At 41.6% G+C, this 26,957-nt stretch overlaps 1 protein-coding gene across 5 annotated transcripts in view; it reads right to left on the bottom strand.

The window, feature by feature from the left end:
• Positions 1–26,957, bottom strand: part of lrba (LPS responsive beige-like anchor protein) — a 199,084-nt gene that overhangs the window by 136,692 nt on the left and 35,435 nt on the right. For 4 of the 5 annotated variants that reach the window (XM_022738141.1, XM_022738143.1, XM_022738144.1 and 1 more), the window contains exons 11-30: positions 26,835–26,943; positions 26,274–26,426; positions 25,711–25,879; positions 25,169–25,248; positions 24,303–24,365; positions 23,605–23,702; positions 23,139–23,231; positions 21,944–22,052; positions 21,486–21,567; positions 19,267–19,390; positions 18,921–19,113; positions 11,542–12,957; positions 11,150–11,349; positions 10,589–10,742; positions 9,572–9,752; positions 7,792–7,925; positions 7,076–7,183; positions 6,738–6,879; positions 5,988–6,339; positions 72–241 (exon numbers count right to left, since the gene is read on the bottom strand). In XM_022738141.1, the coding sequence (XP_022593862.1) occupies positions 72–241; positions 5,988–6,339; positions 6,738–6,879; positions 7,076–7,183; positions 7,792–7,925; positions 9,572–9,752; positions 10,589–10,742; positions 11,150–11,349; positions 11,542–12,957; positions 18,921–19,113; positions 19,267–19,390; positions 21,486–21,567; positions 21,944–22,052; positions 23,139–23,231; positions 23,605–23,702; positions 24,303–24,365; positions 25,169–25,248; positions 25,711–25,879; positions 26,274–26,426; positions 26,835–26,943 (4,130 nt within the window). The remainder of the gene's footprint in view (positions 1–71; positions 242–5,987; positions 6,340–6,737; positions 6,880–7,075; positions 7,184–7,791; positions 7,926–9,571; positions 9,753–10,588; positions 10,743–11,149; positions 11,350–11,541; positions 12,958–18,920; positions 19,114–19,266; positions 19,391–21,485; positions 21,568–21,943; positions 22,053–23,138; positions 23,232–23,604; positions 23,703–24,302; positions 24,366–25,168; positions 25,249–25,710; positions 25,880–26,273; positions 26,427–26,834; positions 26,944–26,957) is intronic. The other variant, XM_022738142.1, reaches the window with a different exon arrangement.

Genomic DNA, 26,957 nt, shown 5'->3' with positions numbered 1-26,957 from the left:
CCTCACAGTAACACTGGCTCTTCCACTTGGTGTGTGTGTGTGTGTGTGTGTGTGTGTGTGTATAAACTCACTAGCTGCAGAGTCCGCAGGGGTGCTCTGGGAGGCGTCGCCAGAAGATACTAAGGCGACGCTGTCGATAGGTGTCCCAGCGGACACAGAGGCAGCAGTGGCTGCTGGGACAGGAGTGGAAGTGCCTGAAGATGTCATCAGGCCGGCTTTCTTGGGTGCAACGACGACACTTCTGTAGAGAGAAATTATTAATTCAACTGTAACCGTGACAGAACTTTTGTAAGAAAATGCTGATGGTGCTGGTTCACAGCAACCTTCACAAGACTTTCAGGTACACATTTTGGCTGAAAGAACACCAACTCTATCATCATCCTGTTAGACTGGAGGGGTAACCACAGAGCAACTTTTCTGCAGGTGTTCCATTGGTTTGTGGCAAGATGAATGTGACATTTTAAAATATTTTGAGTCAGAAGTCTTTCATCTGGACTACTCTTAGAGCAGAGAAAACTCTTTACTAAAAAAAAGTCTGTCTCTCCAGGTATCTCAGGCTTTCTGGGAAATATTTCATGTGGCAGGAATCAAAAATTGATTTTACATGCAGTGAAACTATATCAGTAGTTATAGTTACCTGTCATACACAGATCTTTCATTAAAATAAGAGCATTACAGCATCTGCTGTATAGACTAGGTGTAGTTTGATACAAAAGACAGATGAAGCCAGCTTTTGGTGCATATTGTACAGCTGCACTTGCCAAACTGGTATTTCTTGCAACTGAACGCTATCCTTTGAAATAGGGCTGGTACACGTAACTTTTTGATACCTGTGCCAATGAGATACCCGTTTTGGTATGAACACCAGAAATAATAGTTCTTTGAATACTCTCTTTGATGAATATTAACATACTGTAAGCAGTTGTACAAGATCTTGAAAAATACATTACTTTTTAAGCTTAAAGTAACTTAAAGGTATAAGGTTTAATATATATACACACCATTTTCATAATTATGAAAAAAAAATCCTTTTCATTCATTAATACAATTCTCTGATCAAACTAATTAGTCCAAATTTAAAAAAAAATGTGAAAGTATTCTGAGCCAATAATCCTGAAAAACCCTAAAAGCATTTCAAATAACGTGTATAATGATAATCTATACTAAACAAAGCTTATTAAAAACACAAAAATTAAAATCACTGACAGCTACTTTACATTTTTACACAGTTATCTGGGTAATGTAATGGCACTTCTTTAGTTGTCGCTCGTGTAAAGTAACAGGAAGTGTTTCTCGGAGTGATGTGGTACAACTGAGCGGAGTTCAAGTCGCATCCGGAGAACAGCAGATGGGAGGAGAGCAGCATGCAGATAAGCTGTCAGTTTAAACCAGGGCTCTGACAGACCACTGGCCATATCAAAGAGAGCCTGGACCTGCTTATCAGTGCTGACATAGGGGAAGCAGGGTCTAATCACTGGCTACTGCTCCCTCTCAGAAACACAAACCAATCCAGGCTTACCAAGATATGCAAGCGTGCATCAAATGAACAAAATTTAAATATGGAAAGAAAATACTGGGAGCATATAGACAACAGGACTAGCATGCATACCTGCACGTTCCCAGAGTGAGTGTGTGTGCATGCTTTTATGCACACACGAGGGGATAGTTGAATCTGGCTCCCTGTGGTGCAGACAGGTAACTGGCTGCAGTATCAAAGGCTGTTCTAGGTTGATTTAAGGCAGCTGATCAGATCTATTAAAGTTACTGTGAATGTTAAACCCTGACAGTTGACCTTTGCTTCAAGTGATGTATGATTTGAGAATAACAGAGCTGCATACGGATCCCAGTGGCCTGACAGTTGTGTTTAAAATACAAACACATACTGAGAAGGTCCAGAGTGATGCATAAAAACTGAAGTAGTGATAGAAGCGAATGAAATCTGTTTTGATAGCCAGGAGGGTTGGAAATAAAATCATCTGGGAACTTTTCTTCTGTTTAGATAGTGAGTGGGCTGGATGGTGGTATCAGGGAACCAGGGCGGTGAAGACATGAAGCACCCCAGGTGTCAACAGCAGGAGACACACAGAGGACCCCTGGTGTGTGCAGGCTGGGAGAGTGTGCGCGTGTGCGCGCGTGTGTGTGTGTGTGTGTGTGTGTGTGTGTGTGTGTGTGTGTCTCCCAACAAATATTTGAATATATGCATATGAGTGTACAAATAAATGCATGAGTGCACAAGTGTGTATGAGTCTGCCAGTGAACATGTACGTGTATATGTTTTGCCTTCCATCTGTTCCCCAGCAAAGGCCCAGTGAATTATTCAGCAGGTCATTAGCCACACTTATCATGAGTGGGCCGCCCCAGTCGATTAATCAGCCGTCAGCGGCCCCACTCAACCCACAAACAGGAGCCAGGGCAGTGGATGTGTTTGCGTGTGTGTTCGCTGGGCTGAGGCTAAATTATTTAAAGGCTTTAACCTACAATGGTTAAGTGCAGTAAGCACTGTGATTCCTGTAATCTCCACTATTTCAGGTTTTTTTTTTTTTTTTTTTTTTTTTAAAACTGCAAGAATGAGTAAGGAAGTGTCAGTGGTGTGTCTGTGTGTAAAAATACCATTCTCTAGAGTATTACCCTCAGAGACAGCTCATGTGAGGGAGGGGAGTGTACACCCCCACAGAGCTTTGATCTCTTTCCCCTTCATTTCAAACAGCCCTGTGCATGGAAATGTTCATAATGTTATTCACTGACCATACACACAAACACATTTGCACATACCCTCGACTTTCAAATCAACTCTAATAAAGTCCACAATGTCGAGCTGTGATTGGATGATGATGGCGGCTGGTGTGGGAGGGGCATTACCTGGATGACATCAGTGATTTATGAGTGGAGCAACTGCGACCTGAGGGCCCACAAAGTATGAGAAAAGCACAATCTCAATATTTTTTACGAGTGTGTTTGTACCCACAGGGATATTCCACAGTATGTGGTAAAACATGCAAGGTGTATACTGTATGTGTGTCGGAAACAAATTGGCTGTATGTCATTTATTAAGGACAAGAGGCAACCAAAGAATAGCAGACCTCGGAGCAGGGGTAAAGAATGTTGACATTTTGTCTGGAGTGGTAAGTTTTATTTTTTTTAATCATTTAACTTTTATATATATATATATATATTAAAAATAATACTATACATGTAAAATAGACCCCAACTGGCATGTCTGTACAGCCTCTACTGGCTTTCTTATGGGAAGTTTTAAATATTTTAGCTGTAGTTTATTTGTGGTTTAATTCTTTAATAATGATTTAATTTCCAATCCAGCCTTACTTTCAAATTACCACCAGGTCTGTTGTCTACTTGTAAGATTAATCTAAATGCCCGATTCTCACAGCCAATGATATAGTTACACAAGAGCTGCAGTTAGATGTAGGACCACCACTGAGTGTGCTCTCAGTAAATCACAGCAGGTGAACTTGTGTGAATCTGTTTGAATCCACAGGGCTGAATTTGACACAGGCTCACTTTTGCAAATTGTTGATTAAAATATTAAAAGGGAGTTTTTCACTGTTTTAAGTTCCGTTTGTGTCCGACATTCTTACCTTCTTCCTAAGCGGTACATTAACAACACTTCACCATCAACACAACTCATCTGTACATCAACTATCACATACATACAGAGTCTGCTGCCAGGAATGCAAACAACTACACCATGTATATCCCAGTGTCTAACACTCACATATTCTGCTGAACCATGCAGTCTAAATCATCGCCTTGTACAATGACACTGTTTAGTTCTGGTTAGTGTCAGCAAATATTTGCAGACTGGCTGTCATAACAGGGGCATGGCTGAGAAATGGATGGGAGAAATCCAGCAGGTCTCCACTAGTAAATAAATCAGGAGGGATACTTCACCTTGTGACCCACCCCCAGTTTTTATCTGGGAGATCCCTGCTTTTTACATGCATTGGACTCATAAATCCAGTCCTCAGGGCAAGCAGAAAGTTGCCATGTTTTGGCAGGAGATGTCAGTCTAGAATGTCAGCTCCGACTTGCACTGGTATCACTGGGAGACTTACTGGTTAGTGGGAGATGCTGCGCAGTGATAGTCATTACAACAAGATAATAAACACCGTAGCTATACATGTGGTTGGTAGAATTTGTAATAGTAAGGACTAGTGACTGCAGGCTGATAAAGAATTGTAAAGGGAGGAGATTAGAAAATAAATATAGGGTTAAAGCCAACGAATGATATGGATAGTTGGGTAATTTTGAACAAGACACATCAAAATAATTTGGGTGTTTCTGACTGTTGGAGATGTCGCCGTGGACTCTGGGAAATTGAGACCATCATTTTTCACTATGTTTGGACATTTTACAGACTCAAGGATTAACTGAAAAAAAAGGCTGGATTAAAAGATAAGGCCAGTGATGATCTATATTTTCATATATCGTCAACAAATCTCATGAAAAGACCACAATTAACAAAGAATTGTCTCTGCAGCCAAAACCTGTTAGTACTGTTTGTTCCACCCCCATTGTTGAACAAAAACTAATAAAAACGCTGCCGGGTTTTGGTGTTTTTCAAGGGATGTGTTAATAACAAAAATATAAAATATTGACAGCCTAATTCTTTAATTGATATCGAAAAATCATCATGATTTGCCACCCTACAAGATGTTCATGTGTGAGCACCCAGAGAGTAGATGTCGTCTCCTTTAAAAAGGGACCTGGGTGAAGTTTGCCGTCTGTGCCTGGGCTATATACCTTTCATGAAAAGGCTCCCATAGGCAGCGAGCAAGCTGTTAGTCTATGTTCTCCAGCTCTCCTGACGTCCTCTCTTCCTACTGAGTGTGCTCAGCGGACAGGAGCCAGTCTAATCCCCCTGATATGAGGAGCGCCCTGAGACCTGACAAAGCATTCCTCAGATAAAGACACGCGATCACAGAGATGCCGTGGAATTCCCACAGTTGGGGGTAGGCAGACTCACTGCGTCTGAGTGTGTGTGTGTATCTGTGTGTGTGTGTGTGTGTGTGTGTGTGTGTGTGTGTGTGTGTGTGTGTGCGTATTTGTAAGTGAGCGCAAAAAGAGAGAAACGGAGAAATGTTTTCTTCAATACATGAGAACCTTGACTTGACATCACCCCCATGGAGACTTCTTTCTCCCATCTCTCTCCCTCCCACTCTTTACCACCCTCCCCCTCCCTCTGCCGTTTGTCTCAGAATCAACGCTCCAAATTCAAACCAGACCGGTGACCATCCTCTCTCACCTGGGTCCGTCTGTGGCTTCAGTACCCCGCTCAGCTTTTGAAGCCTTACTCCTGACTGTTCCCCCCCGCACCTCCAGGGGTAATGCAAATTATACAGCCTTTATGCCAGAGAAAGGGGGAAACCCTTTTGAATGTTAGACAGGGAGAGAGGAGCAGTAGGAGAGATGAAAAAGAAAGTCGTTAAATATCAGTGACACGGTGAAAAGAAACAGCTTCCTGCCAGCTTCGTCTCTCCATCCCAGACATGACTCCTGTTTTCCTTAAGACAGGTTCTTTGCAAGGCCGTTTACTCGGGATGAGGACTCGCATCGACAGCTTAAAGAAAGAACAATGGGAGTAAGAGGGAAAGAGTCGGAGACTTAGATTCCCTGGTTCAAAACGGTTTTTGTTACAGAATGTTTTTCAAGATCCAACAAAGCCTCCTAGGAGGATACCAAGCTGAGATGTCTTCAAGGTCTGACTTTCAAAGGTACCCTGCAGTTATGTTGGGATAAATGGCATGAAACTGTCAACTGTGAAGCTTGAGAGTCACTAGAGTATTCACCATATGGGCTCTTGAGAAACTGATGAAGCTGTCAGGACTACACCCATGTCAACAACAGGGGAATTTCCGTCCAGATTTTTTCCCACCATCACCAATATGCGCAGCAGAAATATAGGATTTCCTTGAAATACCGTGGCAGTATGTGTGTATGTCAATCTATGTCTGAACCTGAGGGCTCACCTATCAAATAAGAACTGCGACGATTCTCTAGCCGCATCGCCCACACTTCCTAGAAACGCTGGTGGCAGCAGGCTTGGGTCCACCATGATATCATCAGTTGGAGCGCTCACGAGGCTGCGCAGAATGTCCTTCACATTCTTGCCCTTTGAATCAGCGGGCTGAGCAGGTCTGACCTCAGACGACAGCGTGGACAAGGCCTCTGAGATGGCGTCTGGACCGTGAGTCACGACAGAGGATGACAGGTCTGCCTCGCTCGCAGCGGCTGAGGTGTGGTCATCACCGATGCCAGAGTCGTACCGCCGGAGAGAGACGCCGTTCTCTACTTCCAATCCACCAGAAATGGCACCGCTATCTAAGAAGACACAAATAATAATGAAGACGTGTGAGCTATAAAGCCGCGTCATGAGAGATTAATAACAGCAGTGGTTCCCAACCTTGGAACTGGGACACAAAGGGCTGCAAGGTGATTCACAGACTAGGAAAAGACGAAAAAACTAAACACTGCAACACAAAATTATGTTTGCGGAATCATTTTTTAGACTCAAGAATTTGTATAACTAAATGCTATATAGTTTTATCATACTATAAAAATTATTAACATAAAAGCTACACATAAAGAGGGGAAATTACTGACTTGACTGACGTGCAACCTGAAAGAGTTAGTTTGCATTTGTACTGCTGGAAACCACTGCAGCACAGCACACAGTAAATATTTCAGATGAAATTTTTTTCCTTGGAGCTATTGTATACCTGTGCTCCTGGCAGACTGGGATCGCTGAGGGTGTTTCTTGTCATTGTGGGGCTCCAGGATGTCACGGTACTTGGACACCATGAGGACTGAGATGAAGTACACCACAGCAAGAGCCAGAAACTGAGCCTGCTTACTGTCCTCCTGGAACAAACAACATACACTAAACAACCTGTGTGTCTGTGTGTGTGTGTGTGTGTGTGTGTGTGTGTGTGTGTGTGTGTGTGTGTTTATATGTGCGTCTTCTTCAGAAAGCAGTGACAGCTGAGTAATTTCATTGGTGCTATGCAGGTTGCGTTATGTGTATACAACATGTGAATGTGGTAGATGGGCATCTCACAATATCTCTGAAGACGACGGCCCTGAGGCGGTTAATGTCCATGTCCTGAAGCAGCCGGTCCAGGTCTCTGACTGGAGACATTCCACCTGTCACTGCATCAACAGGACTCTGCGCACGTGCATGAAAATCAAACCATTACCACATGTTATTGTCTACAAGTGAAGTCCAAAAAGCACATGCACTTCTATACCAAGCTGGTTGTTTAGTAATTCATGTGCACTTCATGGGGTAGGTTAAGGTTTCACAGCTTAGGGAAGCTATTCCTCCTGGGATCATGTCCTTAACATAATGGCTTTTCTATAGAGCCACTGCATTATAAATGAGCTTTAACACCCGGTTCAGGGAAGAACAACATGACTTTACTGGAAGTCACTGTATCAAATCAAAGGGGCAATGACAAAAACCTAGTCTAGTGTAACAAATAGCAACCAGTGTGGTAATATAATAAGACATGAGCTAATGCAATAACACTTGGTTGTTGTTGGTGAGCAGGACAAAGGACAAAGCTGCTTTGGTTTACTCGTGAGTACGGGAAAAGGACAAGGGAGGATTGTCACTGTTTTCAAGTGTAAAAAAACAAAAAAGGCAAAACAATAAGGATGGCCAGTACAAGAGTGAGAGCAAATTACTGAGATTTACAGTGTTATTTTGCATTTTGAGGGAAGTGTGAGAAATTTATAGGACAATGAAGTGACGATACGATCTGGATTACTTGCCTGTGCAGAGGCAGACTTGGCTGTTCCGAGCACAGTGCTGGGCATGGCTGTGTAGTTGGAGGCCGAGCCTTCTGTGCCATGATTAAACTGGGCTTGCTGACACTCCAGACAGTTTCTCACTGCCATTGCACACACTGGGGAGGGACAGGGGAACAGATATTATGTGACAACATGTAAATAAAGTCACTTTCAGAGAAATATGTAGGAGAATTATGCTGACAAATGCTTCTGAAGAGATGACACCCAAAGCAAATGCATAAAGAGAAATGAGAATGTGAATATCCAGCTCGTAAACTAAGAAAACCACAGGAGGAGCAGCTGAGAGAGACAAAAACAAAGGAGAAAAAGTGGGGCCACAACAAGGTCAGTGCTCTGGCCAACTCTGGCAGCATCATTCACTCTTCCCTGCTCCACCTCTCCTCCCAAGGTCATAGTGCAAGGGTGTGCTCCTGAATCACATCCACTGCACAGCTCCCATAACAAATGACACTGCTGGGGTGTGCACATGCTGAGTAGGCAGCAAGACACGTCCTTCGCCAGAAAAAAAATCTTGTGGTCCGACAAGTTTACGTGGGTTCAGAACTGGCACACTTACCATTTGTAATCTAATGTACTGCTCTCCTGTCTGAGCCCCTCCCAACCCCCTGCTGCTCCATACTTGACAACTGACAAATGTTAACTCTGAGCCATTTAGATTACGAAGGAGGGAATTATTCCGTCTGGAAATGGGCTCGCTTTTTCCATTAGGACTACTCTTTCATACGACCATTTATAAAAAGAGGGGGGAGGGAGGGGTGGAGACGCTAAAACCTTGTTATAGTCTTCCAAAATCAGATTAGGTGCCAGCAATGGGGAGCGCATACCTCATCAAATATTCATTTCATAACGGCTGCTTTCTAAAACTGGACCTGTGGTATGGTGGCATCGCCTTCCTGCAAAAACCCAACCGCAGCAACGGTAGTTGGATAATACCTGAGAGAAGAAGTGCTCTTCGTACAACATGTTTTTATTTTGACAGCCTTTTTGTATGAAACCTTCACTGTAATGAGTATCTAAAAGCAAAAGCAGATACCTGCATATGCACCATTACATATATAGAACAAAGCATGAAGAAATTATTTAAATCGGTGCAGAACGTATTGCACCTCTTTCAAGCAAGCGTGTGTGTATACTGTGTTGATCTGTGTTTGCTGAAAAGGTTCACCATAGAAAATTAATAATGTAAGAATTTCAATATCTTTTATTCAGCTAGACCGAGGCTCTGCTTCTGATGCTGTCAGAGGAAACTTTAATAGCCTGGAACAGGAGCCAGAGAAAGGCCTCGGGCTACGCTGCAGTACAGTGCAGCCAAGGCCATTATGGAGAACTCACTACATCATGATAGCAGCCATTTTAGAGTGTTGCCATGCAGAGGGGTTATAATAACAAGATAAGAGAGTGCTGATACGAGCAGAGTGAAAGAGGCGAGGGGATGAGAACAGCAGAGGGAGATGAAGAGGAGGAAGGCAGAGAGGAAAGAGAGAATACCGAAGGGAAGGTCAAAAAGGCTGCAGGGAGCCATGACTGGGGCTTATACCAGAGGCTACTGCCGGCTGATATGAGGTGGATCGATGAACAGGGGAGGACAGAGGGCTTAGTAAAAGGAGGCGATAAAAGAAGGAAGTTCAGTGAGTGGACACAGATGAGGAGAAAGACAGCTAAACATCTGGAAACTCTGCAAGGTTGGAGGGAAAAAAAAAAAGGGAGAAGGGACAAACAAGGGAAAGAATGGATGAGATACCAAGGCGAAGGCACTGTCGGAGGATGCCTCCTGACGACATGTTCTTCTCTGCTTCTATCTCTGTGAAGTTGAGGGAGCTGGCAAAGATGAGAACATCCACGAGGTTGACGAGGCGCTGTAAGAAGGTGACTGAAGCCTCCACTGCCAGGCCTTGGGATGGCTCAATGTTCTCCAGTTCATGCTGGTAGTAGAGAGAGGAAAAATTACACAGAAGTTTAATTAAATTTAATTGATGGATAAGTAATCATAAAAGTACATAAGTTAAGGGGTACGTGACTGGGAACTCCATGTAAGATTTTATTTAATTTATTTTATTTTTATCTTATATAAATGAAAATACATTTTTAAAAAAACAAAAAACTAACTTTATTTTAATGGTATGTTATTTTAATGCAATGGTAAATAAGTAGCATTACATTTTTGCTTTTGGTTTAAAACTAACAATAGAAACATTGATTGTGAAAGTCCATTCTTTAGTAACAATAACATTACAGTTAATTTTTATGCTGGTTCTAGGCCTGAGCATATTTTTTCCAAACTTATGTAAAATGGCCAATGATTAATCACAGCTGTGATACAGAAAATATACCTAAAAACATAATGAACATATTCAATATATGCAACTGAAAACACATTATATTGTATAGTTGTAATTTTTCACATTAACTTTAAATTTAGTTACAGACCACACTAAACTGAATGTAACTGAATTATAATGGAATTGAACATCAACCCGATCGGTTGACAGGCTGGTCAGGTCATTGGCAGAGGCAAAGACTCATGTAAGAGAGCCACAGTCACTGAGGTCAGACAACAAAAACAACAAACTAACAATGTTAGAAAGCAGCTAACTGTAGTCTAATGCAATAGAGAAAGGTCAATGTGGATGGATAACTTCCTGTGATTGGAGCCATCAGCTACATATAGAGCCACAGACAAAAGTAGACACACACACACACGCGCGCGCGCGCACACACACACACACACACACACACACACACACTTAAGGAGACTCACAGAAGACGAGGTGGCAGCAGAGAGCAGAGGTAAAATGCCTCCACAAGCCATGATGAGGTTGTCCACCACCTGGGAGATGAGGTGTATACTGTTGTGGACAAACACCACGTTCTCACTGCTGTTCACAAAGTCCAGAATTGTCTTTGTGGAATGACTGAGAGACGGGAGAATAGGAAAGATGTTACACAACAAGCTTAAAACGAGAGCATGTTTTTGGTGAGTAACAACACAGTAGCTACCGTACAGATAAACTGTGTTCATAGTTCTTCCTGGTTTGATTACACATAGATAACTGCTAACCTTAGGGATGAAAATGTCCCACAGTTTACATGTCTAGAGAATGTAATGTCTATTGGTCGACCTCGACAAGTGCGTTTAATAAACAATGAATTCCACAGCATCAACAGATACTTGATTTTTGGTTAAATGTAATCTGAAGTTCTGCTTTAGTCCTCAGAGACATGAAAGCTCAATAAATCTTTATTCCATTAATCAATTGACAAAATAATTGTTAGCTTAAGCATCAGCGAAGTCAGAGTCAGCAAATCGGTGCTACCCTACCTCCTCCACATCTGGACATCTGTCTCAATGGAGAAGAGCAGGTCAGTGAGGAGGCGTTGATGCATGTGGGACCAGCGGAACTCTGGGATGCGAAACATGGTGGAGCGAGGAGCCGAGGTGCCGCTCTCTCTCGGCTGACCCGACGAACTTCCCCCTCCCGCTGCTGCTGCTGCTGCTGCCGGCTGGCCTTGGCTTGTCTCCTACAGAGAGGCATGTGCAGTACACAATGAGCCATAACATGACGTAGGCCTGTGAGAAACGTTTCTATTTAATTTGCAGCAAAAAATAAACATTTCAAACCTATAACCCATAACACATTGTAGTGAATTCTAAAGATCTAAAAGAGGAGGGACTAGGAAGAAGAAAAAAAAAACAAAAAAACAGATGCATACTGTTGTAGAGGTCTCCTTCAGTTCAAGTCTCTCTGTGTCTAAGGCCACATTGGACACATCCAGTCTGGCAATTTTAATCTCTTTGGTCTTGCTGACAGAGTCGGCACTCTTTTGCGTGTCAGAGGTCGAGGCGGTGGTGCTGCTGTGTGGGGCACTGGACGAGGTTTCCTCTCCAGCGGTGCCGCTGGTCTCGGAGGGCTGGCTGAAAGAAGTTGAGGCCGATGCTGCTGCAACCTCCTGGGCTGTAGAGGGTAGTGTGCTGTCTGAGGGCTGCTGCTCTGAAGTGGAGGTCTCAGCCGTCGGGGAAGACTGTTCATCTTTAACTTTTTCTTTGGGTGCTTCTGTCACAATTTGTTCAGGTGTTTCCGTTGGAGGAGTCTGACCCTCTAAATTAGACACCTGTTTCTCCTCAGCTTGACTCTCTCCAGTTTTTTCATGCATGCTAACCTCCTGTTTCTCATCTTTTTCTTCTTCCGTTTTCAACTCCTGTCCTTCCTGATCATTTTTATTGCCTTCATCATCTTCATGTTTACCTTCCTCCTTTTTTAATACTTCCGCCTCCTCTCCGGCAGCAGCAGAAGCGTAAGAGGACTCCTCTTGGCTATCATCAGCATCACTAGGATGGATCTGGTCGCTAACAGACGACACGTCAACCAGGTCCTCATTGAAAACAGACGCTCCACCCAGCACACTGTTCTCCAGACAGGCTGCAGTCTCAGGGGAGGCTTGGTCAGTCCTACCTTCATGTTCTGAAACCACTGGCACTTCTGTGTCTGCTTCATTTAAAGAGTCTTCTGTCATGGAGGTTGATGATTTATCTTTGTTGTGTTCACTCTCACATTTTTCACCATCTGTTGGTGTTGTAGTAGAGTCACCAACCACTTCTACTGCTTTTGTGTCAGCTGCTTCAGGCGTGTTGCTAGTGTTCCTTTGTAGATTATCATTGTCCTTATCAGTGGAAGACTCAGTCACTGCTTCCTGCTTATTGTTCTCTTCACTCAGTTCCTCTGTGTCAGTTTTTTGTGTCACAGTAGCTTCAGTCTCTTTTCCATCACCTGAGCCATCTTTGGAAGAACCCTGAGCCAACCTCTGCTCTTCTTCCTCGGGCCTTGCCAGGATGTTGGACACAGTGATGGATGCGTGTCCCCTTTCATCAGCACTCTCCAGCGGGCTGGAGGGGATGGTGGAACTAGATGCTGAGTCAGGGGACTTCTGGGACAACTCGTCCACTGTAAGCTCAATGACAGTGGAAGGGGCCGCCTCCTCTGCAGGTGGCCCATTAACGCACTCCGTGGTCTCAGAGCTTTGGCTGACACCAGAGACGGTTCGGATTGTGCTGAGAGAGGCTCCAGACTCCTGTCGCTGGTACTGACGGAACATGCGGGACAGATTCTCCTTGTGCTGCTCAAAGGTTACCTGCAAACACAAAAGATTATATGTTCAAATGTATGTCTTTAAATCAAACAATAGATGCTAATTTAGGTATTACTGTTACAGTTTTGGCCATCATTTCAACTGGTTATGATAACTTTTTACTTACCAAAATAATTGCTAAGATTTAAGAACACAGTGTCGTCGCTACAGTAAAGTCTGATGTGCCAAGAAACAAACACACAATCACACAGTCACACAATCAAACAGCTAAAACTACAAAAATAAATACACAAATTTTAACAGACAAGAAATATCCTTTAGGTGAATTTTCTGCAAGTCTGTTGGAAAAATATGTCTAAAGACCCTGACCATGTTTTTTTTTTTTTAAAGATATTATTAAATGTTGTACCAATAGGACATTTGAACACGACCTTGCTAGTTAATGATACATTTCATAAACCTAGTAAACAATTCGCTTTTAGGGGCTACTTCATGATGTGCCACCAACAATTCCAAAGAAAATTACAACTAATTCCATGACACATTTTCATATAAACCTGTCTCCTGCTCTCTAACTGATATCCACTGCTTCACACTTTCACCCTGTAAATAAAAGTTGCTGTTATAAGCTTGTTACCACACCGAACCAAACTGTGCCACATTTAAAACTTTTCCCTCTCTCTTACATGCAGCTGCCCACGGCCTATTAACCCCTTTCAGTCTTCTTACCATCTGATATGGGTAGACTAGACTGCTAGTCTATAACGACAATGGTCTGCAGTGGCATTTGAGGAAGAGCCCATCCATGTAAGCAGTCATAGATTAGCAGTAGATACTATTAGTGTGTGTCTGCAAGCTGTTCTGAGTGCGTGTCCAGCATCGGCAAATCCTCCCACGCCTAATTTAAGACCCTACATTAATCACTGAGCTTGGAGGACAGAAAGTCAAAGATGGGTTGGTGGTTGGAGGGGGGGTTGAGGGGGGACTAGACCCACTTTACTGCTTTTTCACCTGAGGCTATTTGGACATAAGGAGAGAGAGAAACAAAGAAAATGAGAAAGCCAGAGATCAAAAGGAGAGAAAAAAAAATAAGAAATTGCAGAGGAGGAAGAGGAAGAAAGTGAGTCATTGAGAGTGCAAGAAAGGAAAGAGAGAGAAAGAAGCTGATTATTTGTAATTAATTAGGCGTTATTGTTCTAAATTAGCCTGCTACACGGGTGCTCATTAATCTTCTGTAGTGGGGAGCAGTGATTGGTAATCCATAGCTGTTTTCTGAGTGCACAGCCTGTTCTAAATGCACCAGTAGTCCGTCTCCTTCTCTCTTCCTCCCTCTTTCCCACTGATCACACAGCAAGACCTTCTACCCCATTAGTTTGAGCTTAATTTGACATTTAGCATTTTTAGCAATTAAAAGGCTGCATTCAGAGTGCACTGCTATGGAAATTATGCGAGAGAGCAGTGCAGCGTATAACGTCATGGATTCAGGATGCAGTCTGTACATTAAGATGATGTATGTTGGCCTTAAATGCGGCTCTGCAACAGATCCAGTTACCATTAGACGGAGGTAGAATATGTCTCTGTGGTTTTTAAAATAGCGTTTAGCCTTGCTACAATATATAGAAAACTGCCCTGGGTGGCTAAGACATCAGCGCTGATCTAATCTAATTTCATTCTACTCCATGACTCGGCCTGGCCTCAGTGGGGTATGGAAAAATGTTATGGTAATGTACAAAAACATGGTGGGCTTTTCTAATGTGACAGGTAACATGGTATTAACTGGGCACAGCAGAGCCAGATCATACTGAAGATTTGAAACACTTTGGAAATAGGACACACTACCGTAAACAAAAAGGACACTGCAGTACTTCAACAGGGCAAGTCTCTGTTGGTTCGTGGCCCACAATATTTTTCCAACAACATAAATATATCACAAAAACTTCCCTGCAGTCAAACAACGGCTGCGATCACATTTTCAAAACAAGACAAATCTTTTCAGAAACTTCAGTAGAACTTCCATTGTCCCCGTGTCTGAACTGTACAACTGATCCAGACTAAGCAAAGGGCCAACACCACAACCTGTTAGGTGAGGGTCAGGGTGGCAAAGCGGTGATCTTGGGGGACCCCACAGTAGGAGCATGGGAGTCCGCATTTAGATCAATAGATAGCAAGCAACCACAAAACAAAGGGGAAATGGGGAGGGCAGCGTGTCTCTAATCCGATTAGCTAAATGCAATTCCTCCTCCAAAATCAATGTCATCTGTAACTGCTGTGCTGGCCATGCGGTTTTGCTCTTGTTCACAATATCTTCCTTTCTCACTCCTTGTTCAAACATTTTTCTTCTTAGTTTTCTCCTGCTGACCCGATCCAGTGATATGCCTCTAGTATTTACTGTATCTGTCATTTCTATCTTCGCTATAGGAGGACAGGCTCGCGCAAAGATTATGTGCGCTAAAATAGCTTTTAGCCAAACAAGCAAATTCACAGGAAATCCATCATTTGATTATAATATATTGCACTTTGACATTTTAATATTTATTTTCAAATTATAAGATGAAAGATCAAATACATAAAACACTAGCACTTGCAACTGGCTTGCTACGAGAGAACATAGACAACACTTGATGCATGGCTTTTATCTAGCATTGGCTTTTCAGTGTATTCGCTTTCTCCTTTCTTTGTCTACTTGTCAATGCATCTACCTGAAACTCTTTGCCAAGAACAACAGCTCGAGTCTCCTGTGTTAATGTCTCAATGAATCCAGGAGGTAAAGACTGTATGGCAAAACTATTTAACTCCAATATTTGGCATTCCATCATGAACTGACAAAGGCCGAACTGATAAACGTAAACACCATGCTTCCAAAATGTAGCTGTAAAATTAGTAGATTTTTAAAATACCTCAGTGTATATTATATTTTGTCAAAGATCTGTCGGCTCATTTCGACTCATATTTATCTTTGTGCTAAAATGTCTGACAGGAGTAATGAAGTTAGCTGACAGTGGGAGTCTGAAGGACAGCGGGACCTTCACGCCCCAATCTCTCTCTTTTGGAGATCTCCTTATTCTCAAACTGATTTGTGTGCAGAGATGGACGAGGGGCACCTTGGGTGGGTGTGTGGGTTGAAAGTGGGAGGGCTGTTGTGTCAGCATGCCCACCTGCAGGAACATCTGTCTGTTCAGAGCGATGCATATGCAGATACATTTACTTGCTGATGACTGACATAAAAGGATATACTGCACGCATACAAACACACGAGCATACTTACTAAACACACACACAAACAAATACACAGATCTTTTTCTAATTTCAACTTCTCAACAAGCTGGTCTATGCTTTGCCAGGAGCCAACAAAATAAAATAAAACAAATGAAAATAAAAAAAACCTGGGGTGATCAGTAAACAATCTCAATCTACAGCTCCCAGCATAACTAAACTAAATTAAACTTCTTACACTTACAGAATGGGATGAAAAACTAAAAAGATATGAAATATGGCCCATATACTTCTGTTTGCTGATGGGCTACAAAATACAAGAAAAATAAGTAAAAACTGACAAGCACAGTTGCTCATCCTGCTCTACCATGAGCTTCTGGCAGGTGTCAGCCAATAAGGATTTTTATGGAGCCAAAACAGACAAAATGCAGGAAAACAAAAACAAAAAGGTACAAGATACAAAAAGGAATAATATATTAAAAGGAAAAAGCTGAGATTGTGAAGATTGCTAGAAGGGACAATTTTTTCTTCTTGACTCACAAAGAATGTTGCATTGAAAACGTTGCATTCAGCATTAAACATATTATCTGTGTACATGCCAAACTGACAATTTTAGCATGGTTGACACAAAGCAAACTAAGCCATGTAGTCCATGTAAAGATGAAGCGTGTATATATGTATTTGTGAATGCATATATGCACTTATCAAGGAGGCTCCCAGTGGGCTGGTTGTATTTATGAGGCCTTGTTTCTCTGATTGTTCTTGCATGGTTCCGATGAATATTCAATGGGATCGGAGAGAAAGGCTTACTAGGGCCCAAGAGAGAGGGAGGGCAAAGAGAAAATGTGCCTGGTAACTCACATTCACACAAACGCAGACACAAATGCGCGCACACACACACACACACACACGCGCGCGCGCGCAATCACACGCACATACACAGCCCTGCAGCAGTGGGAGGAGAGAGCAACAGTGACAAACAGCTTTGGTGCTACAAAGGTGGCAGGAAATCTATCAAACAGGACAATAAAATTGCAATTGAGTTTCTTTAGCTTTTTTATAGCAGATGCATGTATCTTGGTGGCTAGCCCCCAATGCAACAATCTGATTCACAGGCACTGTGTGCGTGCGTGTGTGTGTATCTCACATCTTACAAGTGCATGGGTTTATTCACACACAGCGTATGTGTGAAATTCTGCTCCTAGGTGAGTGCTGGGTATTGTTACTAGAGCCAAGAAGAAAAAGCATTAATCTTGTGCAATTATGGGAAAAGAGGCAATTACAGGCTGTCGTGTGCAGAGAAGAACAAACACTTTCTGCACGACACCACATTGCTGTGTTTTAAAATGAGACCCCAACACACTGCAGCTTTATGAACAGGTGAAACCAGAACAAAACTTTAAAAAGGTAAAACTAATTCCTATTGATTACATGTCATTCATGAACATCTAAAATCTCAGATTAATATTATTAATTATATTTGCACCAGTGTTTTTTTAAAATCACTGCCCAACAGAAATATCACAATTCTATTTTTGATCAAATGCTTTTTCAACTGGGGAGTAATAATGGCAATAATGGTTTATAAATATAACAGTGATGGAATGATAGTACAACACAGTAAAGCACGCAGACATCTGCTTTTACAGTTTCAGTTTCACTATCACTGTATTGAGCAAATAGTTCTTGCAACCACCTCACACCAAATGCTGCCCTTGACCGGCAGGGCAGAAAATTTCCTTACAACTTAATGTATACACATTTTATTTTCCCTTCCACTGGAAGCTAGTTTCTACAGTGTTCACAGGAGAGGGGACATGTTGGGAGTTTAGGGCATCTAGCATACAACACACACCACCGAGCTAACTGCTGCCCTCACACTGATCCTCTCCCATGCAGTCTGTCTGTGCCCCCTACTGGTCGCCAGCACTCACAGCATCCCACAGCACAGTGAAGCGTCTCATATCACGAGCACTTCTTTAACTCAACCTTCAATCTGCCAGGCTTAAAAACCCCCCAGACCACAATCTGACACCAACCTCAATTACTTCACTGCTTTGGAACAGAGTAGCGTAATACGATATCAACACTGAATTTCTAAAGCAGTATTTTGAATTCAGCTTTTGGAAATAAGAAGTGCCAGAAGTTTATTTTTATCTGTGCAATGTGAAAGAAAGAGACTCTATACATAAATAAAGAGTGGAGGGGCTGGTGGATTCATTCCCACTGGTTTATACTGTAACTAGCTTTTAAATTATAATCACTGTATAGCTTCCATAAGCTTAATCTGATGGGCACTGAGAGGCAAGGTTCAATTACTACGCTAGCCTACACTGCGAGACGATAATGCTCTCTAATTTCTTACTTGATGAATTGCATTATGTCAGGTTCAAGCTAAACATATGGGTGACAGAGCTGATGGCTTTGACTGAATACTGCTGTCTGTTTGGATGGAACCAAGCTGAGGGAGCAGGGCTACAGTTACAGTCACAGGGGGGGGGGGGGGTGTTTAGGCTGACCATAATGCAGCAAGATTTGAAAGTGTGTGTCTATGTTCATGTGTTTACTACAGAGAGATAAAGAGTGTGTGATTTAAAATGAAAAGAAACAGAAACAGAATAAAAAAATGTAAAAAAAAAAAAATGTCAAAATGAAACAGATGGGGAGAAAGACGAAGATTCACAGAAAAAGATAAACAAAGCTGCGTCTAACCTGTGCATGAGTGTGTGTGTGCGCGTGTGTGTGCGCGTGTGTGAGTGTGAGGCATGCATGGATTTAATGAGCGCTCTGACCTTGGAGTGGGTGATGGACAGGGTGTCCACCCAGACGCGCCAGCCACCCCACTCATATTTGATGGCGTGGTAGAGCAGGATGCGGAAGATGGCGTACACCATCTCCGTGATTTTCTGCTCCTCGCTGTTTCGCGGGTTGATGAAGCACAGAGAGAGCATCCACTCCTGCCACACCGAGCACTGCAGCAGGCTCCTGAAACAAAAAGTACACGGCGATGAGAAGGTTGGTGTAGTGCTGAATGTGAATCCCACTGACACGTAAACACTGCGTGGAGTAGTGTGTGTGTGTGTGTGTGTGTGTGTGTGTGATGTGATTCTCTATCCTGTGAAGTGGCTGAATTCTTACCTGCGGTTCTCTCGACTGTTATTGAACAGTTTGATCATGTCTGACAGAAAGACCCGGCGCACCTCCATGCTCTCAGGGGATGGGGGAGAGTTCTTCAGCAGAGCAGCTATTACCTTCAGAATCTCTAGAAATATTAACAGAAGCAAAGCCGTTTTGTTCAAGGACTGAAATGAAAAATGTTCAGGGAGCCGCAGAAATGAACATAACACGGCCTGAAAATATACTGATACTTGATCTGTTATAATGCATGTCTGTGTTGTCCATTTTGTAATATAATACATTTCAGGAAGTTGTATTTTCAAGGATTATAATAAAAAAGTTTGGATTTGGAAACATCCAACATTCACTTGCTTTTTGGATGCCGATGGGGAAACTGCACAAATCAACAACGAAATCATACATTGGTCTCAACATGTGCAAATCATTGTGTCACAAACTATCTGAACTCCCAGATGTACACACCTAAAAATCTGCGCCTTTGGTAAGAAAAACAGAACAGAGGAGTATAAAAAAGTCTGGGCCATTGATCTTTATTATACTGTAATGGTTTTGGTATCGTTTCAAACAGAGCCCGAGTCACAGGCCCTTCTGGAAGGCTTGGCTTCGGTTAAACCGAAGAGACTGACTGTTTAGATGAATTATCTAGACAATGTCAGTGTCCATTTGCTTTGAGTAGAGAGACGGCAGGGCTTAGATTTCACTTGTCTCTTCAGACCTTGGCACTAACCTCTGCCCCCTTTGCCCCAGCAGACGGTTGTGTTGTTTCTACGCCTTAGTCACTCAAATTATGAGTCGCTGAACCTTTACCGCCAGAAAATTACCCCAGCATGTACCGGGAATGAGGATGGAGGGATGGCGTATTCCCTTCTTTTTTCCATTTGCTTTTGGTTCCTTTCCCTTGAGTTAATTTGAGGGAAACGGTACTTCCTCGGTTTGTTTGATTGGCTCTGACGTTACTAAAGACTGCAATCAGGGGGCCATTTTGGGAGTTTGTCGCAGATTAAATCAAGAGAATGCACGGCAAAGGAGAAACAGACCACCGCTCTATGTTCCATAGAATGTGCTCACATGTACAAACCCATACAAGGTTCCTATGATATATATCGCCTGTCTAGGACGGTTGGGTAGGAGAGTTTTTAACACAATAAAGGCTTAAGATAATCAATGTGTGACTGCAGCAGGACCTTGTCAGATTAAGGCTGGTTGGAAGTAAACCTTGGTTGTGATTACACCAAGTGCTTGGATTTCAAACTGATTAAAGCTGTTTTGCAAGTGTGTGCACAGAGGTGCAGTGGTATGTGTGGAAGCACCGGTATAAAAGACAGAGGGATGTTTTCTTTTCTTAGCTGAAATGAATACTCAAGAGTTCACTATATAAAAACATTTTGTGAGCCGACATGAAACCGGAGGTGAGTAACGGCCTGAAAATATAGGATGGGAACATTGATCTAAGCCAGGAGTTTCAGCCAGCTCAGATTGTTTTGTAATGATGCACTGGTAGAAAAAGTAAATGAAAAAGGGGTTTTTAAATATACTCTTTTACATTAAGCCATAATTTTATTCAAATCTCTGTTTAATTATGTTATGATCAATACAAGCGATTAAATCATATTTTTAATTATGAAATTTTAATTGTAATTTAAATTTTATTTTAATATAAAATATAAAACATTAACATGATTAACATTAACATTAACACTAAGTTTGATGGTAAAATACAAAAAAAGATAATTACAAAATATTGCAACATTAAATATTTACTCCACAATGTACATACAAATACTGTATCAATATTATACATATGAGTTAAGCAAATGCTGAACAATTAAACTCTAAACTCACTTAAATGCAATTATATAATTGACTGAATTCATTAAATGCATAAACCAATATAACATTTCTTACACACTGAATGAAGTCCCGTTATAATTTCATTTCATTTATCATTTCTTTTATATGTAAATTAATCCTGACAATAAAACTAGCAGATGTGTGTATTTGTCACACAAAGCATTTGTTCCATCCTCATGCTAGGCTCACTTGGTATGAAAACACCCTCCGGCTGCTAAATTTATGTCCTTCATTTGTTTGACTGTATATAGAGATCGCACAGTTCCGTGGGGAATATCCTTACAGTGCAGTATAGAGCAATAGGTATGTAGAGGGTACGCTGCAGGGGATGATTTAGGAGAGTACAGTGGCGCAGAGGAGGCACTTACGTGGGTTGAGAATCTTCACAGTGGAGTCGGGGTCCGGATGCTGTTTATGGATCACTTGAGTGCAGATCTGCTCTGTAAGGATCTACCACGGGACAGAGAGGGGTTTCAAGTCATAAATATCTACATCGGTCCTAACAGTAACAGAGAAACAAACCCCACTATGGATACACATAGCTATGTATATGTTTCACCATCATGCAGTATATTGGGGAATAATTACAGGTGATCAACTGTGGGATTTATTGTTTCATGTATTTCATTAAAATTTCATATTAAGTTGGAAAATTTGACAAACGTTAGCGTGCAAGGCACAAACTCGGCAGTATAGTGAATCATACACACAAAATGCATATAAAAAATAAATACTGGCAAATAGTTTAACACAGAGCTTAGTATTGTAGTTCATTGTTCTCTAGTATGTTCAGGCCGGGGAGAGTGAATGTTGGCAGAGCTCTGACCTCGAAGAGCACGTTGTAGGTTGTCATGGTGAACTGGCTGGAGTGGAGCATCAGGCGTTCAGTGAGCAGAGAGAAGAGGCCGTGACTCAGCATGACCTCAGACTTCCTCCTGATCAGGACATTAGGAGGTCAAAGGTCAGTAAGTAAACATCAGCATTTGCAAATTCCACTGTTGAGAAAATAATGCAGCACCTCTTCTAAACTGGAACATGCTGCACTGTACAAAACTGGCTTGACATCAATGAAATTTATTTCCAAAGTAATTTTAAAATCATATTGAAAATGTCCTTGAAAAATCACACATGTTGAGAAGCAGCAAGGGGAGAAATCTGGAGGTTCTGATGAGTCAAATAATTACAGCAGCTGAAATCTGTAGCTCCAGCTCACATTTGACATGGAGGAAATGAAAAAGTGAATCCTTGCTGACTAAGTAAGAGGAGTGCTTCACTGAAAAGTCTTTGTCACTTTCATCTCTCATCATGCATCACTTCCAATTTTAGCATGGTAACTCAGCAAACTGTGGACGGTTTGCAGATAGCTTTAGGATCACGAGGCTTAAAAGCTGTTACTGAGACAGGACAAGAGTTGCTTCTGGTGCTCCTATTTAAGCAGAGGCTGCACACACTACACCGTAATGGTTGGTCAGAAGTAATAATGAACAATTAACGATTAAATTTGCAATATGACCTGAATTTCATCAAGCATTTCCACCCAAAATAGATCAAAAGAGACACAACCGTATGAAAAGAATACTCAAAATGAAAATAAAGGTGGTTTGCTGAACTGGTGATTCAGTTTTTTTTAGTTTATTTTGACAGTGACGCCTGCAGCTAAATAGAGTATCAATATTAACATGACCCATTTTGAAATTTTGCTGTATAATTAGATTCCTACAATACAATAATACATCATTATCATTAGGAAACTGACCGTAAAACTGAAATACGTAGCCACAGAAACCACAAAAGAAATTTGAAAAATGAAAATTATGGAATCAACGGTAAAATTTATCAAAATGTATAATGTAATTGGATGTAATGTGATATAATGTAATATCACTTATTTCTTCATTTTACTCATGAACGTATGCTCTGTTACATTTCTAACACACACTGAAATACAGAAAACACTATAAACTATAACGTGTATAGTTTGGGAAATAGTGATAATATTTCAACTTTGATATTTTACTTACTTTGGTGACAAATGTTTCAGAAAGTAGCCCATCACTTTGAGCGCCTGCACTCTTATTCCTTCACTTTTAGAGGCCAAGAGTTTGTAAATCACACTGTGAAAAAGCAAAATCACAATCAATTAAATGCATTTACAAATTTTTTTTTTTTTTTTTTTTTTTAAAGTGACATTAGAAGTTTACAATTAACATCTGACACACTTGTAGTATCTATTTAGAGATAGTAGTATTGAGTGCACCATTTTCTTGCCAAACATATTTCTTTTGTTAGAAACAGAATTTGATGTGTTTTAAATGAAACAAAGAACAATGAGCCCATTTTGCATCCACAATCTAATGTGTGACACAAGACGAAAAATATGACAATTAAAATAATCAGCTCCAACTGTGACTCATTTTTTAATTTGAGCAAAAACATACTAATATAACTACAAGCACATTTGCAGATAATACAAACTGTGATCGTTACCGAATCCCATTGCGCTGGTCAAAGGCCTGGACCATCGACCCAGGATGTTCAGACATCAGAGCCACTAACAACTGCAGCACATCCATGAGATTGTCATCCTGTGGGACAGAGAGCAACAGCACAATTATTGCATCTACTGAAGCTGAAGTGAACCAGATTTCGAGAGCATATCTTAAATTATGAGGAACTTGCAGTCAGCTGAATATGTCAATAAAAGATAAAAGGAAAGTATATACGCAGTTACTCATTGGTATTTATATTCCTGCTTTGTATATTAGTGGCAGTAGCAGCAGTAATGAGAGAAGGTAGTAAAAATCCAGTAGAAATACTGGAGTCCATCACAAGCATCTGAATTACAGTATGTGCTCTATAAAATGAAGGGTTTCTACATGTGGCTGGCTTTTCCAGGCAGTGCTGTAATCACCCTTTATTCTTACAAGGTTCACTGTGTTACTGACTGATCTGACTGATTCATTTGTTATGCGTCACTCCACTGTAAACAAAACCACCTCTGTCAGGACATCTAACTGGCAGACGTGGAAAAATAACGAGGAACAGAAATGCTGCCTTTAGCAACAGGAACTGTTTGCTCTTGCTCTGCACATCAGATGGTGGGAGGACAGAGTGCAGTACTGTGGTGTCATGTCGCCATCTGGTGGCGAAGTATCTGCTGCATGAATAACGGCGCGCATGCCTACCTCATGCATGGTAAGGAGGTAGTTGAGGATGCTCTGTAGCTCGTCCTCTTTGACTCCATGATCCTGGAATATAATGACAGATTAATTCACAGTTGTTTCACAAGGATCACCATGTTTTACTCTCTACATACCACTACCTCCAGATAGTACATGAAGGCTAATCACATCTGTGTGAAGCTATTACACTTGCTTTGGGAGTGAAGGTGACAAAGTAAATTAAACTAATGGCGACTTTTTAAAATATGGTAGATTCAATGCTTTGGAAAGTTATTTTAAACACAAGAAAAAAAAATAAAAACAATCCCAACTAATGCGAATATGATGAGCAAACAGAGAAGCACATTCATCATTCATTTCCCTCTAACCTGAAGAAATGAGGCATGACAACATCAAGCAATACACAAGTAGTGGTACAACCAAAAATCACATCAAAGCATAAAAATCTCATTAATATCCAGTCAATATGTTGCTCTCTATAGAGAAAACCATTGTTAAAGCAAGAAATTATCAGATTGTTAAAAGTGTTAAAAAAATTTAAAAAAAATTCAATCTGGTCTTCCCTGATTATAAATATTTTTCACACTTGCTAGATTGAATAACCTTTTGATTAAGAAAAAAATATCCACAGTCTCCACATATACATTATTAACAGCACAGTGTTAACTGCATGCTCTCAAGCATAGTGCATTATGTATGTCAACAATCCAACTGCAATCAGAAAGCACCAGCAACAACACATATTTTACACATATCGCTAACGGAACCACTAGTGCACATAACTTTGGCATCCAAATGTGCCACTGAATCAAGACTTTTTTTTAATTAGGAGTGTGTGGGGGGGGGGGGTTTCTGGGACCTGAACTTACTTTCATTATGAGCTGTTTGACAAACAACAACAGAAAGGCTCGCAGAGACAGGATCTCCTTCTGGTTTGGCCTCGGACCATCTGAAAAACCAAATAAACAAACAATGGCTGATGATGTTGATAATACCTAATGAATGAGCAGCGGAGCAGGAGCCAAATTTATATAAAAAAAAATTTCATTCTTTTTTTTTTTTTAAATGTGTAGATGATTTGAAGAACTTGCAGTGAGAAGTTGTGAATATTAGTGTAGTCTGTGTTTCTATATGTGATTCCATGTTTTTGTGTACAGGCGTGTGTGGATGTGAAATCTGCCTTTACATGCAGATACAATGCAAGATGAGGAGTAGTGACACCATACGACAGTAAAGTGCCATTACTGCATTAGAGAACATTATATACATCTTCAGTGAGGTCCAAAAGTCTGAGACCACGCTCCCAATAAATTGAATGGGAAAGTGGTCTCAGAATGGGAAGTATGCAGTATATATACAAAGTATGTAGTATAGTATATAGAAAATATTTGCATTATGTGTGCACTCTCACCAAGGCCTTTGGGGATGACCCCACTGCGGTCCTGTGGGTTGACAACCCAGTAGTAGAATTTCAGTGTATGCATGACCTGGAGCACAGTGCCCACCCTGCGAATGGCGTTGTAGATGGTCACGGTGCTGATGAACTCTGTCGCCAGGTAAGTGTATAGTGTCAGTTGCACCTGCAAAAGACAGAGCACACAGGAAAATGCACATTACACATGCACACTTGATAGTTTGAGTGGAATAATCCAGTTTTAGTGTGTCCTAGCTTTTTGCTCCTTGGAGAGGAAAGTGGAGGCTTCTAAGCCCATTAGGGTTGTAGGCAAGCCACTCTCATTTAAATAGTCACTGAGTCAAAGATGAAGGGATAACCTTGAACTGTGAGCTGAACTCTGAAACACTGGAAAAGAAAAAGTAGGGCAGAAACATACAGGACAGGAGAAGGTAATTATGACTGTGCAGGTCTGTGTGTGTTCTATCTACATAGAACACACACGCTGCTTATCTCCATTTTTTAAAAATGGAACTAAAGGTAGAATAATGTGCTTCTGTGTAAGTGTGTATTCCTGTTACCTTGGCAGGGGCATGGATCCAGATGGCAGGGTTGAACAGAATGTGGTCACACAGCTGCTTGAGCAGCAAGATGCCATTCTGCAGGTTGCTAAGGTATCTCGAAAAGGCCAGCACAATCTCCAGGACGGGCCGCGTCACATGCACCTTGGAAGACTGCAGCACAGACAGGGAGACAGTGAGGCACAAAGAGTCACAATATGAGGTGAGAAAAGGGGAACATAATGTGTCAGTGAAAGGAGTCAGGGAAAAAAAGCAAGTGGTGAATGAGGTATAACACCGAGAGGGGAGGGAGAGGACATGTGCACAGAAAGATGTGTAGGCGCTCCCCTCCTGCCTAACAAGCACACAAGCCAGCTGTGACCTCTAAATACAGCTGAGGGAAAACAGTCTGTCTCATATTAAGTGTTGGTGTGTGCCTGTGTTAGTGTGTTTGTGGCGTTGAGGGAGTCAAGATCAGCCTTATTATTTGTGCTGGGTTCATTATGAGTGCAGCTACTGGTACAGGAGGATGGCTCTCTTGTGTATTTCTTTGTTAGCTGAACCAATTTGTGTTTGTCTCACCTTCTCCAAAGTGTAGCCAATGACGAGAAAGCCTTTGCAGGCCAGGACCTGCTCTTGCATAGCCACTGAGTTCTTCAAGAGCTCCATCACAAAGGACAGCAAAGTGCAGCTGAGAGACAAGAC

This window comes from Seriola dumerili, unplaced genomic scaffold (assembly GCF_002260705.1).
Source record: "Seriola dumerili isolate Sdu_G_001 unplaced genomic scaffold, Sdu_1.0 BDQW01000035.1, whole genome shotgun sequence".
Lineage (NCBI taxonomy): Eukaryota > Metazoa > Chordata > Actinopteri > Carangiformes > Carangidae > Seriola > Seriola dumerili.
Note: the sequence above shows the minus strand (reverse complement) of the source record. Positions and strands in the feature narration are given on the sequence as shown.